This window comes from Clytia hemisphaerica, unplaced genomic scaffold (assembly GCF_902728285.1).
Source record: "Clytia hemisphaerica strain Z4C2 unplaced genomic scaffold, Clytia hemisphaerica genome assembly, whole genome shotgun sequence".
NCBI classification, from domain to species: Eukaryota; Metazoa; Cnidaria; class Hydrozoa; order Leptothecata; family Clytiidae; genus Clytia; species Clytia hemisphaerica.
Window position 1 is genome coordinate 1,006,544 of NW_027104101.1, and position 18,323 is coordinate 1,024,866.

The 18,323-nt window shown below is 35.5% G+C and overlaps 2 protein-coding genes across 3 annotated transcripts; both read left to right on the plus strand.

The window, feature by feature from the left end:
* The first annotated feature begins 3,905 nt into the window (after positions 1-3,905).
* LOC136813038 (uncharacterized) lies at positions 3,906-11,066 on the plus strand. Of its 2 annotated transcripts, XM_067069550.1 has the most exons (6): positions 3,909-4,451; positions 7,302-7,398; positions 7,879-7,999; positions 8,186-8,265; positions 8,803-9,186; positions 10,317-11,066. In XM_067069550.1, the coding sequence occupies exons 1-6, from the start codon at positions 4,074-4,076 to the stop codon at positions 10,391-10,393; spliced, it is 1,137 nt and encodes a 378-aa protein (XP_066925651.1). In that variant the 5' UTR covers positions 3,909-4,073; the 3' UTR covers positions 10,394-11,066. The 2 variants fall into 2 exon arrangements, with proteins under 2 accessions (XP_066925650.1, XP_066925651.1); XM_067069549.1 differs by lacking the exon at positions 10,317-11,066 and having other exon boundaries at positions 3,906-4,451; positions 8,803-10,083.
* Positions 11,067-12,010: 944 nt separating this feature from the next.
* Positions 12,011-17,256, plus strand: LOC136813039 (uncharacterized). The gene is made up of 5 exons (XM_067069551.1): positions 12,011-12,497; positions 12,808-12,956; positions 14,594-14,896; positions 15,582-15,845; positions 17,002-17,256. Exons 1-5 carry the CDS (start codon positions 12,134-12,136, stop codon positions 17,209-17,211), a joined length of 1,290 nt encoding a protein of 429 aa, XP_066925652.1. The 5' UTR covers positions 12,011-12,133; the 3' UTR covers positions 17,212-17,256.
* The last annotated feature ends 1,067 nt before the right edge of the window (positions 17,257-18,323 follow it).

Consider the following 18,323-nt stretch of genomic DNA (forward strand, 5'->3'; position numbering starts at 1 on the left):
TTGTCCTGTACGTAACAACAAATTTCTATTAAATACCCAGCTGTTTCTAAAACTATATTTTAGTGTTTACTTCCAATTTTATTGAACATATGATGGATGTTATCAATCACCTACATTCAAGACAACTTTTTCAGTCAGTTGAGTGATTGAGAGGGTCATTGATAGCTGTGAGGGAGTAATACAATTCAAAAGGTTGCAATACAGAGTCCAATCTATATCTATAGTGTGACTCGCTAAACGTAATCTGAGATTTCACTGAAACCCTTTTAGTTTTTTCTCTAGCTGTTTCTCTGACTTCTTAAGTTATTGGTTTGAAATTTTAGCTGACCGTTTTTCATGATATATAGAGCCTAGAGATGTGAAGGAGTGTATGTAGTATTTTGAAAGTTTGTCCCGTACGTAACAACAAAGAACTTATGATTATCAGCAATAGTAACATATTCATTTGAGGCTAGATTGCTAACATAAACAAATTATGATAAATCTTATGTTTGTTTTTTAAAGTACAATAAAACAAGATAATAAAGAAACCAGTCAATCAACGAGTAAGAGAGCATTGACAGCGTATGAAAGATTCATTGGGAGGTGAAGTATTTAAAGAGATGAAAAGAGGAAGGATAGAGAAGATCAGGGAAAAGCAGAAAAAACAACGACTTAAAAATGATGAGGCAAAAGAGGAGTATTGCAAGAAGGAAAGAGCGAGTAAGAGATTACAACAAGCCAGAAAAAGATAAAGTGAGGGACAAGCATATGAGTTATCAATTTTACAAAGAAATAAACTAATTGGCAAGAAAAAGAGAAAGCGAAATTCTGAAAACATGAGAAAAGAACGGGACACTTTAAAAATTAAAGTTAAGCTTACATACAACGAGAACGGAAGGCTTAAAAGACAGTAGGCAAGCAATGAGAATTAAACCAGTCAGTCTGCAACCCCAGAATCTGTAAACCTTGATAAATTAGTCATGAACAGTGTATCACCTCATGGAAAAAGACGCGCCCTACAAAGATTAGCCTTGAGCAATCCTCCATTAGAAGTCAGTCCGCTTTACGTCTCGATAAGGTGGAAAGTAGGCTCAAAGCCAAAGAAGAAACGTCCGATCCTTTCTTCACAAGAAGGTCATAAATTTCATGACTCAGGACATTAACTCTGTTGTTGTTCCCGATGAAAAAAAAAGTCATAAAAATCTGCGATACAGATTGTCATCAATAAAAACTCTATGGCATAAGTTTGAAGCGGAAAATTATGACAAGGAAATTTCATATGCTCAATTCTGGCGCTATGTTCCAGAAAATATTATTAAGCCGAAGCCAGAGGACTGGGGTGCATGCTTATGCATGACCTGCATGAACCCTGAGTTTTTAAACTATCATATATAAAAAAAAACTTTACCCAATATTAATTTAACAATCGAAGATCTTTCAGAGGTGACAGTCCAGATAGTCAAAACAAATTGGAAGAATTGCACGCCAAAATTAAAGCATGTAAAAAAGAGTTTAAAAGTACTTGGAGTGGGCAAGAGAAAAAACATCTGGGACAAAGCTTACTACACTTTACCACACCAACAAAAATTCTTGTTCTGTGAAACCCCTTGTTTTCTTGGAAAAGTTTCCAAGCAATTTTTAAAAATTTTGTTACGTACGGGACATTTTTTGTCACCCCCAGTGGCTTTAAAGATGCTGTTTTATACTGAGGATTACTTGACCTTACAGTGTTTTATTGTTTTTTTCTCCTCATATATAGCTGTAACTATAATTTAATCAGTTTAGGTGTTCCATGTACTTCTATTTTAGAGTTTATCATAGTTAATATGGGGTAGAATAAGATTTTCCGTTAAAAAAATCATAAATATGTTGAAAATTTTTTTCTTATGATTCTTTCTATGTGTTACATTTTATTGAAAATTGATGGCAACCATGTAGTAGGAGTGGAAAAAATCAATAAAGGGTATTCCAGGCTTTTTAGAAAAAATTATAGTAAATTTTAATGATTGTTACGTACGGGACAATTTTTTTGGTGCCTTCAACATTGAAGTAGACGCCATTTTCTTTCAGATCAGAATCACGTAGGACTGCTTCGGAATATGAAACTTAAATCCATAAGGTAAAGAAAAAACGTCATTACAATAAAAAATTCAAACAACAGAAAAAAAATTTTTTGACCCTTTTTCATGTCCACTTTTATGCAAACCGACCAGCTACATCTACGGAAAATAAAACTCGCACCAAACCTCTTGCGCGGAATTTTTCATAAAACACTTTCGCTTTTGGTGCCGTAATGAAGGTACAAAATGGTTGGCGATGGGTGCACGAAAATGCTTGAAAAACTGAACTTCAAAATGTAATATCTTTGGAACTTTAAAGAATTGGAAGGTAAATGACCCCTCATTTTTCTTCTGATGGTTATAAATGGCTTTCCATTAAACTTGGTTTGGTATTCTGCAAGTAAGTTTGAAATTTCCTCTGACCACCCTATTTTAATGGCTGAATCTTCCATCGATCTCCCATCCGGATCGTTAAGTAATCCATTGATCACATATTGATCCGTCATCGAGCCGTTCCGATGATTGATCCTATCGAGCGCGGACGTCTGGTGTCGTCTGGTTTAATCTCCAACTAGAAGTTATCTTGCGATCAAGGCTTGTGCCTTTGTGGATCAAAGCTTTGGTTGGATTCCAGGATTGCACGATTGCTTGAGGAATTTCAAAAATTGAGGCCTTTGGTGGGAAAATGAAAAAAGGTTCTAATTTTTTAGCTACTGACCGACCGACCAATCATCATTTTCAAAGCTTCTAGAATCTAGGACACAAACCAAACAATCAATACACCTTTCCCGTAATTCAAATTTCTCAGAAATGGCCCGGGAAAATGTGCGCTCCACCATTGTGTATAAAATTGTTTGGGAGGTAAAAAACGCGTTTTTGCCTGCGAGGGGTTAGGGAAATTGGGATTTGAGCTTCTAACTTTTGACAGCGACCTTCTTTTGGCAAAATATTTTCAGGGTGGTATAATATCATGAATAGGTTGAACATACTAAAATTTGAGGGGATTTTGTTCCACAGAACTTAAGAAAAGCTCAAAAAACCAACTTTCCCTTAGGGAGCACAGGCAAAAACGGGTTTGTTTACCTCCAGAGACCAAACGGTGGAGAGCATCAAAATAATGCGCGCGCATTAGTTTTACGAATTACGGGAAAGGTGTATTGGGCCTGGCCAAAGTCCAAATATGTGTTTCTCGTAAATTTCATATAAAGAGTTAGGGATATTCTGTCTAGGCTGATTACAAAAAGGCATGTTTGATGTGACGTCATGTCATTGTTCTGTTGCGTGCAAACTGAAACTGGTCTGCACTAGAAGTTAAAAAAGTTTCAAAGGAAAAAATCCTATTTTTCTACCAAAAAAGTGTGCTTTTTGCCCATATTGTAGTTTTTGGTAAATGGTTCCACCTTTCAGGCTCATTCGATAGACCATCCTATAACTTTTGTCCTTCAGAAAAACCCAAAACATTTACCTAAAAATCATACGCTGTGCCAGGCTGTGCAGAACCAGCCAAAGTCGAAAGTGTTTTTTAACAAATTTTTCGTGGAACTTTATTTTTGCTGACGTTAACAAAATAATGTAGCGAAAGAGATTCAGAAAGTAGAGACCAAATTTTTATGTTTCATATTGAAATATATGTTGTTTTTGTGACTAAAATAATAAAATAATTACTTAAATTAAAAACTACATTATTAAAAATGGTAAATTTTCTAACATATATCTAATTTATGATTTAATTATTAGTTTGTAAAAATAAAATTGGGTTTTGAAAATAAATTTTCTTTATGTCGGATGTTTATGTTCCGCTGCGTGAGCGTATTTCCGTGCGCTCAGTAGGAGGAGTGACTCACCCAGCCCAGCCAACGCAACAGCCAACTCTACAGCACCTTCACCTGTTCACTCAAGTCAAAGCCCAAATAAATGGCTTTAAAACCAGTGAAAACCAATGATAAATTTTTGTTAAAAGAAAGGTATTTTTGCTCTCTCTCCTGATTACTATTACAATTTTTATCTTTTACAGTTTGTTGATAGAGAAATATGGCAATGGATTTAAGCAGAAAAGGAGCGAGCGGTGAAAGGAAAATGTTGGGTATTCCGATTGTTTCATTAGCAGTTATAGCTGCTGTATTCATGTGTGTTGTTTATTATGCTTCTGGATATGCTTCTGAAAACACTAAATTAATAGAAAAATATGGAATTGCTAGGACAAAAATTTTGAGCCTTTCCAGAATGGTTGAGAAAATGAGCTCAAATCAAAAGATATGTCAAAGCAACCTTGGTCAAAATGAGCAATCAAATAAAGAGCTTACTCTGCAAGTTAGCCGTTGCAAATCGGCAAAAGAAGAAGAAGAAACAAAGAGTAAACAATGTCAAAGCCAGATAACTACCTTCCAGCGATTCTATTCTGCAGTGAAGGTTAGTTTTTATCTTTGTATATATCCAGACGATCTCAATCGAACCAGTCGAACCAAATCGAACGCAATCGACCGATTGAAATTCTATTGTCAAACGCGTTCGAATCTCAATCGAAAATTACCACAATTTTCAGATTCGATTGCTGATATTCGATTGCATTCGATTGCTGATATTCGATTGCATTCGATTGATGTTCGATTGCATTCGATTGATGTTCGATTGCATTCTATTAGGATCCGACCCTTAGAGAGACTAATCTTTGTTAAAAAGCTGACCCTTTTCGAAATCCTCTCGTTGATTCGATTCTTTTGAGCTATATATATGAGAGTTAATTAAGGAATAATGGGAAGCGGTGCGCGTCACGCAAAATATATTTGGGACATGCCTTGTTTCACCCGAACAATTGAATGCAGTCGAATGACAATCAAACCAGTCGAATAACAATCGAACCAAGTGAATATTACTCAGAATTTTGACAATCGAATTTCAATCGGTCGATTGCGTTCGATTTGGTTCGACTGGTTCCATCGTCGATTCCGTTCGATTCCGTTCGATTGAGATCGTCTGGATATAATATTGTGAATTTTAAGAGCGAACTATATTCAAAATAGACACTTTGAAAATATCATGATGGCCATCCAAAGAAGGATCTTGAATCAATTAAGGGGACTACCGTCAACTGCTCTAACTTTGAACTATCTGACAAAACATGGGACAGCATGATGCAATTCGGCCACCATCAGTCACGGGGTGTGCATTTGCAACGGTTTCAACGATTTTTTCCAACATTGTGCACATAAGCTAGAACGTGTAAGGCAAAATGCGCTAAAATTAACAAATCTCAACTTTAAAATGAAAATTGGCATAAAACGAAGACGAATGGCATTTTCATTTTCTCTTTAGAAGATTCTTTAGCCTTTTTAGAAAGTGTTTGTCTGCGGGTTAAAACTTTGATCTGTGCATTTTTTTATAATCAAGTGTAACATTTTTCCACTCTGTGTAGATGCAACGGGTTGCAGTGATCGAGTGTATTTGCACAGGGTTTTTTCGTCACTTTGGTTTTCGACCCGTTGCATTTGCCGCATGTCGAACCCTGTGCAAATGCAAGGATTTCCGTGACTGACCATTTCACAGAACCTCCAAAGTCATTTGATTTGAGTTAATGAACGGCGTTTTAAAAAATACACGATTTCTCTTTCGCACCGAGTAAATTTTAGCAAGACAGTAATTATTTTAATCTTGGGGAGGACTGATTTTGGCCAATTCGTTAAAACATTTAAGATTTTAAAAAATAGGTGAAAATGAAAATGTCCAAGGAGGGCATTATGTCACTCTCCTTTGACTCCTGGGATAATATCAAGAAGGTCGTTTCTTTTTCATTTATTTGCATAAGTCTAAAAGAGTTAACTTCACAAATAGAATCACTGATCATTACTTCACAGTCATGGAGGAACTTTTTTTTTCAGAATCTCTGTGAATGACATGATAAGGGGGTTGCTGACATAAGAGCAATTTACAGTATAGTTTTTGAACAAAATAAGAAGTATTTTCCCTGAAAATCACTCACATTGGCACTGTGGTATAATAGTGGTCTTGACTTAGGTCACTGCACAGGCGACTGATTCGATTCCCACTTGCAGTAGATCACTTGGCAAGTGAATGAACTTTTGAACTTTTGCCCGGGTCAACCCGTACCATGTGAGGGGAATTGGGTAGTCAGTCCTAGGTGCTGACGGGACGCTCATAGAAAGCAGCTATAGTGGCGAAAATAGGCTTCAAAGCCTCCTGCAACTCAACCATATAGAAATAGAAATTGTGGCCGAGTTAGAAGGAGGCTGTGAAAAAGACCTGATTTTTTTGGACCTACCCCGGTGGGGTGGAAGTCCTATAATTTAACCTTTGTCTGTTCGTTCGTCCGTTCGTTATTAGCTTTCCTAGTGATTGGCTCGTTAGTTTTTTCTGATTTTTTGCACAAAGATGTGTAACGATAAACCCTCGAATATTACTAAGCCTGATTTTCGAAAAAAATTGTTGGGCAAATTTGGGTCAAAAAACGGCTAAAAAACAGATCATTAACTTTTTCTGATTTTTTGCATGAAAGTAGGGTACCATCATGGTAAAAGATGGCTCAAGCAGATTTTTTCAAAAAAGTTTTGTTGGCTCAAAAAACGCATGTTTATCTATAAGAATCACTATTAATAGGCATTCATCAATGTTCTTAGCCAAATTACTCAATTTTTTGATGAGATAGATATTTTTTTTGCTCACAAAGTCTTAAAATATGAAAGAATATTTCAAGAGCATGAAATTTTTGTTTCTAAACGTTTTTTTTTATAAGAAACAAACGACTAATTTTAATAGATCGTCACTATTTGTGTTCTGAATGATTGTTTAATGGTCACGCTCACGTAGATATCAATTACATAAAAATTAAGAAACGTTGTATTTCTTTTCAATATAATCAACTGATGAATGCGTAAGCAAGAAACTTTAAGTATTGAAAAGAAATACAACGTTTCTTAATTTTTATGTATCAAGCTCTACTTATGTATCGAGCACTCCTAATTGATACCTACTTCTTGTGTTTCTCTGCACAATTAAGAGTGCTCGATACATAAGTAGATATGTGTTAAATGCATAACCTGTTAGGTCCATAAAAGTATCACTTGTTAATCCTGGATTAGTTTATTAAATCGATTTCAATCAGTTACGAATTTCAATTTGTTTGACTATGGGATGACCTATTGAATGCAATCTGAATAATTAATGACCTCCTTCTGCCAGGAATTATTCATTCCGACAAAAAGTTTTTCTCTGTAACACAGTATCATTATTTTTTTGTTTTTTTAGGAAAAACTAAATCATGGAGAAAATGGGGAAGTAACAGCCACAGTTGACACAAAATCAGATTTGGATAACACTATAGATGGTATCGTTAAATTAAACGGTAAAATGTCTTGCATGATATCTATTATATTAACTGATTGAAATTGATTTTTTATGATTCTCGGGGGTAGGTTATATACCAGGATTGTCAGATGACGGGTATGGCCAAAAAAGTTAGAAAATCGATCCTTACTTAGAGAGACTGAATTTGAAAATGTTGTCTATCTTTGACTTTTTTGTCACCCTTAGAGAGACATTTCCCCGAAATTCCAGCCAATGTTTTTAAATTTTAGTCCAAATTCAAGAATTTATTCAATTGAGTCAATTTTTTATTTTCGTAAATTTGGAACCCTCAATTTGCTTTTTTATGGTTTTTTGCCTCGAGGGACTTTTGAGGGTGTGAAAAAGGGACCCTTGGCTCACACATACCTCCATCCCAATCAGTAAATATTTTTCAGAAAATAGTACTTTACTTATAAATATTGTTTTAATGTTTCTAAAGTCTTATTGCATATTTAACTTAAAGTATTCATAATTATAGCCAAAATCTCTAAACTTGAGGAAGATCAATCAAAATGTTCTGAAGTTGAGAAGGAGTTTGAGGAATTGAAACGATCTACTGAAACAACAAATTCTCAGATCAAAGCACTTGCGACAGAAAAGTAAGCTGATGTTTTTATTTTTAGTAAATTTTGGTGAAAAGAAACGTGCATTGTGAAGAATTGTTGAAAACAAGCATCTTTACTATTCAACTAAGTTGCTGAAAGGGAAAATTGCATAGTAAAGTATCTATTTTAAAATTGATTCCAAATTAACTATTTATTTATAATTACCTACATTTATCATAGGGAAGCACTAAATGACGAATTGAAAAATGTTCGAAAATTGTTGGAAGAAGCTAATGCAAAAATTTCAAATTTCGACGACCGTGAGTTCTTCTAAATCATTTTTTAATTTTTTATTCAGATTAAACTGTCTTCAAGCCATGAAACTACATGGAATGAACGATCAGGATTTAATATTGATTGTCTAGTTTAAGACCATGTTCAGATGTAACGGAATCGTATATGGTTTCCGTATTTCCGGTATGGTTTCCGTTACGGATCGAGAGTGTTCATATTGGTTTCAGAACGTTTCGGAGCAAGAAAACGGAGCAATTCCATTCCGATGAAAAAAGTGGAGCAAAACCGTTTTTTATCCGTTTTGCTTTGTTTCTTCATTGACGTTTCCGATTTTGACGTTCACATTGTTTCGAAACTGTTTTGTTCTAGAACTATATGGAACCGTAACGCCTGAATATGATCTTAGAAGGCTTACTTTGTAATGATTTATTCGTGAGCTCAACGTTTGCTTGAAGTGGCTCCTCTCAAGTGGAATATAGCGTTCCCAATGTCTTCCATTATTATATTCTTCCATGCAATATTAAAGTATAGAATGATAATATATTATTATTCTCTATTTTCAGATCAACATAAAAGAAGTTTTCAAAGGAAGAAAATTCCTGAACAGGATAGAAATGTAAAAGAGGAGATTCTTAATGAAAAGAAAGAACAACCTAAGCCTGTCAACCATGAATCTGGGGTTGTAGATAGCTTAAACAAAGCCTCGTCTGTTTCTGGTAATAATAGTGCTAGTAGTGTAGTTCACAAAGCTATCAACGTCACTTCGAGTGATGCAAGAAATACAACACCCACAGAAGCTGATAGCGAACAAACCACAACCAATACATCAACCTCTTTTACCAAGACTAATACCTCAACCGCGTCGCCAGAGTTATCAACAACCACCAAGAAGGCTCTGGTCACAGAAGAAGACGACGATTTGGAAGGTGGATTCAATGATACAGCAGGTGAGAAAAATTCGAAAACAACAATTGCCCCGAGTAAACAAACCATAAAAAGCACACTTAATCTTAATCGTACTCTAAGCACGTCTTTTAACAACTCCGATAATAAAATGACCGTGAAAGCCAATGCAAGTGTAAGCAGTAGTATTCGTGGGGAAACTGTTGGAAATTCGACTGAAAAGAAAACCCATAGTGTTATTGATGCCAATGTACGACCTGATATCTTGAGTAGGGAAAGCGAAAATAAAGAAAATAACGAAAAAGTTATTGAGAAGAAAGGCGATGATAACTTTATTGATTTCAACGAACGACCTGATATCACAAATAAAGAAAAGGAGAAGAAAAATTCTTTGAACGTAGAAAAAATTACAGACGTGGATTTGGATGAACTTGACCAAGCTTGATGGAATTCAAACTCCAATGAACTCCTCTTATAATATTTTCCTCAGTCTTTAACATTATCAACCAATATATATTCATACTAATTTTGGGAGGATTTGCTTTGGAGTAGAATTGTTTTGTAACGGTTTTTGTTTAAAACTTTTTCTCGGTCGAAATTTGCAAATTTTAGAGTAGTATTTTTTCTTTTAAAATCCACGTCTTGCTAAGCATGAATTATAGAATTAAATCTTCACTTTAAAAATTTTTTGAAGTCTAAAGGTCACACCTATTAGGTATATTTCGTTTTTTTTGTATTTATTGATATATTATTTATTTGTTGGTGCATATACTTCTTGTTGTATTCATTTCCATAGCTGTTTTTTATGAGTTATTGTATAATGGCTGTATAATAGATAGTTTTTGGTTTTTTAGTTTTTGTAATTCTTGTATTTAGTTCATAGCTGCACTAGATTTTTTTTCTCAGAAGATTTTTGGTTGGCCTAAAAGGCCAAATGTCCACATTTTTTTATTCGTCTACCTATCACACCATTCACACTATCACACTTCTTTAAAGTCCGCACTTTTTTCTTTACGTCCCTACTTATTTTAAAAACAGTTATATTTTTACAAGATCTAACTTCCCCTTAACCTCTCCCTGAAGTCATTGCTCTGTAAGATAACCCGAGAGATAGTTTGTTGTACCCAACACCGGTCTATTGAGAATCATCTAAACAACTCTCTTTATATTTTAGATGAACAAAGCAATAAAGAAGATTTTGATGCAGAACCGAAAAATAATCCGGAGTTCGTACCTGCAAACATGAAGTAATTACGACTGACATTAAATACACTTTTTCTTTGAATGGTTAGATAGAATGTTTTGTGTGAATTGTCCTTGTCATACATACACGTTTTTTTTCATAGGAACATCCAACATTTTTGAAGCCTTAGGATGTTGTTAAATCTTTTAGTTTCAAGCCTGAAATGTTCTTAAACATGTTCTTATTTTGACCGTTTTTTGAGCATTTTAGTCAATTTTCCTAAGAAAAAGGATGTTTTTGAGTGCGCAAAGCCTTAAAAATGTTCTTAACTTGTTCTTTACATTTTGGCCATCGAAGCCTTATGTTCTTATATAGGTTGTTCTTATATAAAAAAACGTGTACACATACTTGTGCTAGTTTCGTGATAAGAGAACCGTGACGGATATTTCGCATCTATAAAATGACCGATGAAATTCGGACTATTTGGAATGATGGGTGTGAAAACTCTTGTAATTTCTATGTAGGTTGTTTTGCGTTTCTTTTCTTACCGTAAAGTCAGTTTCTAGTAGTTTTATGTCCATTTCTATCAGTAAACAAATAATTTTATCGAATTTGTTTTTGAATGTTGATGATTTCAGCCGCTTTCTCAGATACATTCTTTTTATATTTTTTTAATGTACAATTTTTTAAAGATCTTTCAATATTTAATTAAATGAAGAAATATATTTGATAAAGAGGTAATTGAATTGTAAACATTAATTCATGGCGTTCTAAGCCTTTTAGAAATCAATGGGATTATTTAATTATGGTTTAGCAGATGATCAGAGCCAACAAGGGAAGCTAATTAGCGTTAATTATTGTTGATTAAAGGTTTTGTTTTAAAATAAGAGTGCGATTCTGAGTGATTTGCCCTCGGATTTGCTTACTCATCAATTTTGATTTGCAAGCTTTTTCACATTGAATTGACACGGATGTGTAGCAAGATTGGTCAGAAAGAGGAAAGAAAAGAAAAACTTTTTGTTTATTTACACGTTTTTTTTTTTTAAGAAACTAGTTTTATCAAGGAGCCTCGATGTTTATTAAGAAATCGGCCTTTTGAGCCTTAAATGTTTCTTACATGGTTCTAAACTTTTTGACATAACCAATCTATTTTTCATGTTTTGATTGGAAGATTCTTAAAAAAACGAATTAAAAACTGTCATTCTCTCATTTTCAGCCTCAGCATGTTTCTTAGATGTTTCTTAGTTTTTAAGCATTCTGAGCCTCATGTTTCTTAAAAGTGTGTTTCTTAAAAAAAAAACGTGTAGTACAATATAACAATAGAGAGGCAAACACCTGCCTGATGAGAGACATGTGTTTGATATGAAACAGAAACTCTTATGTAAAAATAAAACCTTACAGCATTATGTAACCTGATTGCGCCTGCGGCGGGCTTGGGCCACCTTCGCCGGCAATTCCCTATTACTTTTGGCTACGCCAAAAACGCCTCCGGCGCAACATTTTCCTCCTTTCCAGCATAGTCACAACTCTCTTCTTGTGACTATGTATCCAGACTGGCCTCTTTGTTCATTGTTGTTTTCTTTTTTCGATCGATTGATTGACGTAATTTGGCGCCAGACGAAAAAGAAGTCATTGTGATGTCAATTTCATTCGAATGATCGTTCATCTTTCGAATCTTTGAATTCAAAATTTCGAATCAAAACAAAAAAAAATGTAGCCATAACAAACTGCACGCGTTCACACGTTTGTGAAGTGAAACTGGTGTAAGCTAAGATTATCTATATTTTCTTAGTTTGTATATTATCATTATGCTGCACGATTCAGCTTACAGGAAAGTCAGAAGTATTTCTGAAGGAAACTTTCACAGCTGTTATGCTTCAAATAAAGCAGAGAAATTCAAATTCAAACGGCTTTCGCAAGGTCTCGAAAGTTGTGCTCAAGCACAAACGATGAAGCTTCGGAAAGAGGAAAAAGAGTTGACGAAACTTTACCAAAACATTCAGAAAGAAAAGATGAAACATGAAATCGAACAAAGACATAATCAATTCTATCTGAAGAATTCTCAAAAAAAGCATGGCAAAGAAAACCAACAGTTGAACTCATCGATGTCAAGCTTGAAAAGGTTACCGTCTATTCCGTCTAACCCACGACACAAATCACAACCATCAACTGGTATGAAAGAATTTTCTACCTACAAAAAACTAAATCCTATTCTTTGTTGATAACCCGAAAATTTCTAGCAACCCTTAGGACAGGTAGATCACTTCCAATAAACAGAAAAAGGAGAGATGAAAGGGCCCATGAAAAGGAGACTTTTTTTTTATTTGGGATTTTTAATTTCTTGGATTTCTGAGTTTTTTTCACTATTTCAAGATTTTCTGGATTTTACGGAAACAAATACGAAATTAGGAGACTTGGATTTTTTTTCTTTGACTTTTTTTGAGCAAATTAGTAAAATTTCATCTTCTTGTCCCACTCAAAGCTGACAAACGAAACAGACGATGTTCATTACAACCTAAACTGTCACCTAGCAATGAAGTGATCCCTTTTTACATGCAACACGGTTATTCACATTATCACCATGATCCTCATTATGATCACCTGCTGGATGGAGAAAGAAAATCAAAACAGGTATCGGAGCTACAGTTGACAATCTCTAAACGCTCCACTATTATTCGATACGGAAAGATTTAGTTTTAATAGACCTTTTCATAAATTACGTTACGAACATCACTTGCCTCGTTTTGAAGTTATTGCCATGGTGATTAACTCCTAGCGGATTTTATTAAAACTACATTCTATTCATAAAAAAATCATTTAATGTCTCAAAGGGACATAATAATCACCATGGTAATTGTATGAATACGAGGCAAGTGATGTTCGTGATGTAGTTTATGAAAAGGTCTATCACCGATTCCAATTCTCCTCTTTTTCCGTATTTCATACTGTATCTCAAACTCTGTCTTTTCTGGGCTTAGTTTTCTCTGAAGCTATTTATTTAACTCTGAAATATACTCCCACACCTCAGTTCGAAACACCAAATACAAGCAACCTGTGTTTTCCGAAACTAGTTTTCACCTTCTCATTTACCCTGAGTATCAGAGGTTAAGTTTTCAAAGAAAATAGTAACCTCTGAAGACAAATGATAGAAATTTTATCGCGCATGTGTCAATCTAATCACTGTAGAAAAAATCAAAGATGAAGAGTAAATATTAACCATATCAATGTCTAGCAGACTGTATCAGTATGCAGTTTACTATTTACGAATTCCCCAGAAACCTCCAAGTGTAGTTGAAATGAGTTTATTTCGAAAGAAATCTTTTACATGATCCCCAAATGTATAACAGTAATTACTAAACTTTTAATTATGGAAATGTCACTTTAATTGAGTCGAAATAATATAGACAGACTTTATGTTATGATTCTCTATCACTGACTCTTTTTACAAAGCATTGATGACTTTTTGTAAGTTGTGTTTTCAACGACGGGAATAAAAATATCGACTATGACGCTCATCCAAGATCTTGGATGGTCGTCATGGTTACTTTTGTCTCCGCTGATTGCGCAATGAATAGAATCTTGATTCGTCGGCACAGCGTAAATATATGATATTGAGCTGTGCTTTTCACGGTACTTCTCATTCGATACGCTCCTATTATTCGAAAATTGGTAATATTGAAAGTCGCCGTTAACGAGAAGTCTTCATTTAAGCGACGCTCTACCATTCGATGATTTGCTTCCTTATTCTCCCCCTTCAAAATCGAATGTCAACTGTAATTTTTCTTTCGTCCTTTACTGAGTTGGTATAGCTAGCTTCGTTGAGAAATGAAGAGAGAATCTTTTTTCAGATTCAGGAAAAAAAAACTACGAGACCCGAATAGAATTCGTATGATTCCTGTGGGGGGGGGGAGCAGTCAGGCAAATTGACCAACGGGTATGTACAGAGGCTAAGGGTACGAAAATAAATTCACTGTAAGTGTGGAAATTTCAGCAATTACAGAAAATATTTCGAATTTTTTGAAAAAAATTAGAAAATTCTGATTTTTTTGTTCTCAAAGAGTTAAAAATTAAAAAATAGGCACTGTAACCGTATGCATTTCAACGATTTTTGCTACACTTTAAGAGAATGATTCTTTCTAAAAGCCAATTTTTCGCCGCACGTATCATTAGTTGTTAAACCCACACAACCTGCCCGGTATGAATCTATTCTTTCCAGGTTAAGATTTTTAACTACTCCATCACTAGATTTAATTTCTGTTTTTCTCTAGGACCTCTCAGGGGATGACATTGCAACTCTAGACGAACCCTCTTGGAAACAAAAATCCACAAAACTTGCACGTCTCAAAACACGTCGTAATGCAATAACGTCTGTTAATAGTGAACAATTAGCATTTCTTAGAGATCTGGAAGGGAAACGGAGATCGTCTATCGATAGCAGAATTTCGAATGCTTCGTCGCGTTATGCGGATCTAGACGATATGAGCTCCATCGATTTGACGCTTTCAATGAACGTCAACTTACAAAACAATGGAACATCTACGCAACGGCTCCTTTGCGATGTTTTGAACAAGGTATAATACACACGGCTCTTTGCAGAAAAAATGAACTGAAATAATAATTAGATCGGAAACTTTTTAAATCTAAACGTCTGTAATTCGGATGTCTCCTTGACTCTAAACTTTACTCAATGATTCAAGCAAACTTGTGCTCATCCTGGGGGTTCGAGTTATAGCGTAGAGACTCGACTTGAGTTTGAAGCTCCGAAGGGGCTATAGAGAGGAATCTTCAACCTTTCTCAAGCTACAAAAAGTGAAGCCTTAAGTTTCTCCCGCATTTAGAAATTTTCTCTGATAAACGGGTCACGTGTTTTGGATGAGAAATAAGTGGCTTCATTTCCCATCCAGAAGTTTCGGATCTACAATCAGTGCCATAACATATTGGTAATTAGGCTATTTTACCATTTTTCGAAAATTGAAGTTCGAGCGAGAATGTCAATTTCGGGCCTTCAACTTTTTTTCATCGAATATTTCGATTCAATCAAGCCCTACTGGACCATTTTTGAACTTTTGTCTTAAGTCAAGCTTTAAAATTCTACCCTTCCAACCTAAGTTAGAGCGCTTCCAAATTGTTTGTGTTTATGAAATTTCGTGAAGAATTTCCCTTTTGTGCCAAGTATTTTGGAACTGATTGTAGCGCCTTCAGGGCTTTGAAATCAATGGTATCTACCGTGTTTTGTTTTCAATACTTTGTTTCCAGAATGCGGAATCACAACCACAGCAACAAGGGACTGGGAACAATAGTGTTTTAACACCATTCGAACGACAAGAACTGGCCAAATATCAACACCGAAGTGTACGAACTGTCACCCCTATGGAAGAAGCGGACAGACGAGCACAACATTTGTTCGAAAACTCATCCCGTGGACAACGACGTTGTACGCTACCTGTTACTAACACTTCCAAATTGAACATGCTCAGGCATGTTTTGTTAAAGAAACTGGTCAACGGTGAAAGCATAAAAGTGAGAAAATAATTTTTGAACCATGTTGCAATAAATCAGTCCCATAGCCTCGTATTTTCAGGTGCCTGTAAACTTTACTATACATTCCCTAGTAGAGTAATTAAATTTCTCTAAACACACCGTTTATTAGAAACCTGAGAGTACTTTTAAATAAGTTATCAATTAATTAGATACCATAGCCGACTTATAAACAAAGCTGCCAAGAAGCTTCTTTATTCAGGAGTTAGCCCAGATGAAAGAGGACCCTGAGGTGATCCCCCAGCGTGGCCCTTTGACTAGTAAATAAGTAAGTAAGTATTTATTTACCATTTACCACTACAAAGAAGATACAAGTGACGATATGCACAAAAAATATATGGATGGAGACCGCCTTATAGTCTAGCTAATCAAAAAGATGCGGCCACCAAGTACATATTGCATTTATAAACACTGAAAGCATGACTGAAAGCATTTAATTTTAGGCACTCGCTATACCTTTTTGGTCAAGTCTCTATAACTTGAACCCGTACGTGGAACGCAAATTTGTTCTAGCTAAGGAAATTTCGATTTACGGAGTAAGTTTTATAAGGCATTGTTAACTGGAGGGACGAGAAAACTTTTTCGAGTTAAGTAGACATTCGAGTTGTAGAGGTTTGAGTTAAAGCAACTCTACTAGTATACGCCTACACTGGCGTCTAGTTAACCAAGCCCTATAAATCTGATATCATTCTAAATTTAGTCATCGTTGTCACCGAGCCTTAGGATGATAGGGAAGCCTGAAAACGAGCCCTTTCGTTAGGTCGCTTGCCTTGAGTGAACCCCTCCCCCCCGGGTTAGGTTCTCGACTCAAAGAAATAATTTTAACATAATTTGAAGTTTCAAATTCCAACCCTTTTGTTCTTCAGGTTACTGGTGTCTGTGCTCTAGTTTAGACAACACACTTTTCGCCCTGCCTATTCTAACTGTGAAAGTGGACATTAGGACTGTCTAAAGTCAATGCGTTACTTTCCTTTGACTTTAATGCAATGTCTCTTTCAATATTTTCCAAGCAAAGAGTTTAAACTGCCAACTTCTCGCCCACTTTTTGCCTACTTTAAACATTAGAATAGGCAGGGTGGAAAGTCGGCCGTCTAAACTAGAGCTATCTTTTGACTTTCAATCTTTCCTTCTATTGCAGAACCTTGCAGTTGACAAAACATTCGATGGGCTTTTAGATGAACTAGACGATGGTCGCATTTATCCAGCCTATGATCCAGAAAATGTACTGGAGCTGGAAGATTTTAATGCGTTGCGAAAATGTAAATATCTTCGTATTTCCGATCTCAACAAACAAAGCTTAAATGAAATTGCTTTAGGTTTGCTTCTTGTATCTGATAGTAAACATTAGACTATGATATACTCTGGTAAAATATATTTATAATGGTATTTTAAATGTTTGACTGGTTTGATTCTTATGATCCTTTGATATCAGCATTCTTGCTTTTAATGGTTTTACCCCTATCTTTAACTTAAAGAGATATACAGTTTGACCCGAAACTTAAATATCGAAATCCATCCGCTTTTTTGGGACACACTGTTTTTTTTTGTTCATGCGTTTTGATTTGATGGTCATTACTGTTGAAGGGCAGTGAGATTAACTTTTGTTTGCTCAATAAAGCCTTGCTCTCCTTAGAGTGGAAGTTTTTCCTCATTCTTCAAGGGAGCCAAGGTTTCACGGTTGTTGGAGAGGACGTTATCGGACCTTTTTTTGAACAAAGTGCGGCGTAATTAGGGTGGGGGGGGGTTCAGGGGGTACCCGATCCCGCATATCCGCCAAATCCTCTCCCAGTTTCCGTCAAACCGTCTAAAAATGAACTAATATCCGCCATCGAAAACTCCTTTGAAATTCTATCACGTTGCGAGGCCCAATCGATTTTTCATTAAATACCTCGTTCTCAAAAGAATTGTCACTGCGATACTTCAACGTCGTCAGACATAATTAATGTTTGCAAGCGTTTGTGGTTTTTTATCAAAACGAAAACGGTCTTTAGGGAAACATGTCACATGTGTAAATGTCGGTGAAGTAATTATTTCATTTGAAAAGGAGGCCCGCAATGCTCCTTGCGTTTAAAACCCGAAAGGCTAGAGTAGAATGTCTAACCTTTCCCAGGCAAGAAAAATTGAAGCCACTTGTTTCCCATCCAGAACGCTTCTAGAACGCGCCGTAATCATGACGACGGATTTTATCTAGCGGTTCCTTTGTTTTTGAGGACTGCATTTCTTTTTAATCTAGCGATAGATTTTAATTTCAATCCGGCGTTTGTGTAAAAATGACGCGCGGGTGTTCTGGATGGGAAATAAATAGTTTTATTTCCCATTCAGGAGTCTCGAGTCTAGCCCTTCGGGCAATGATAGCAATGCTGTTGATTTATCTCGAGAAGTGGGTATTCAATGATTGGATGAAGGTTTAAAAGAAAACAGGGTACTTTGTATATCATGGAATTTTTAAGTAATTAAAGA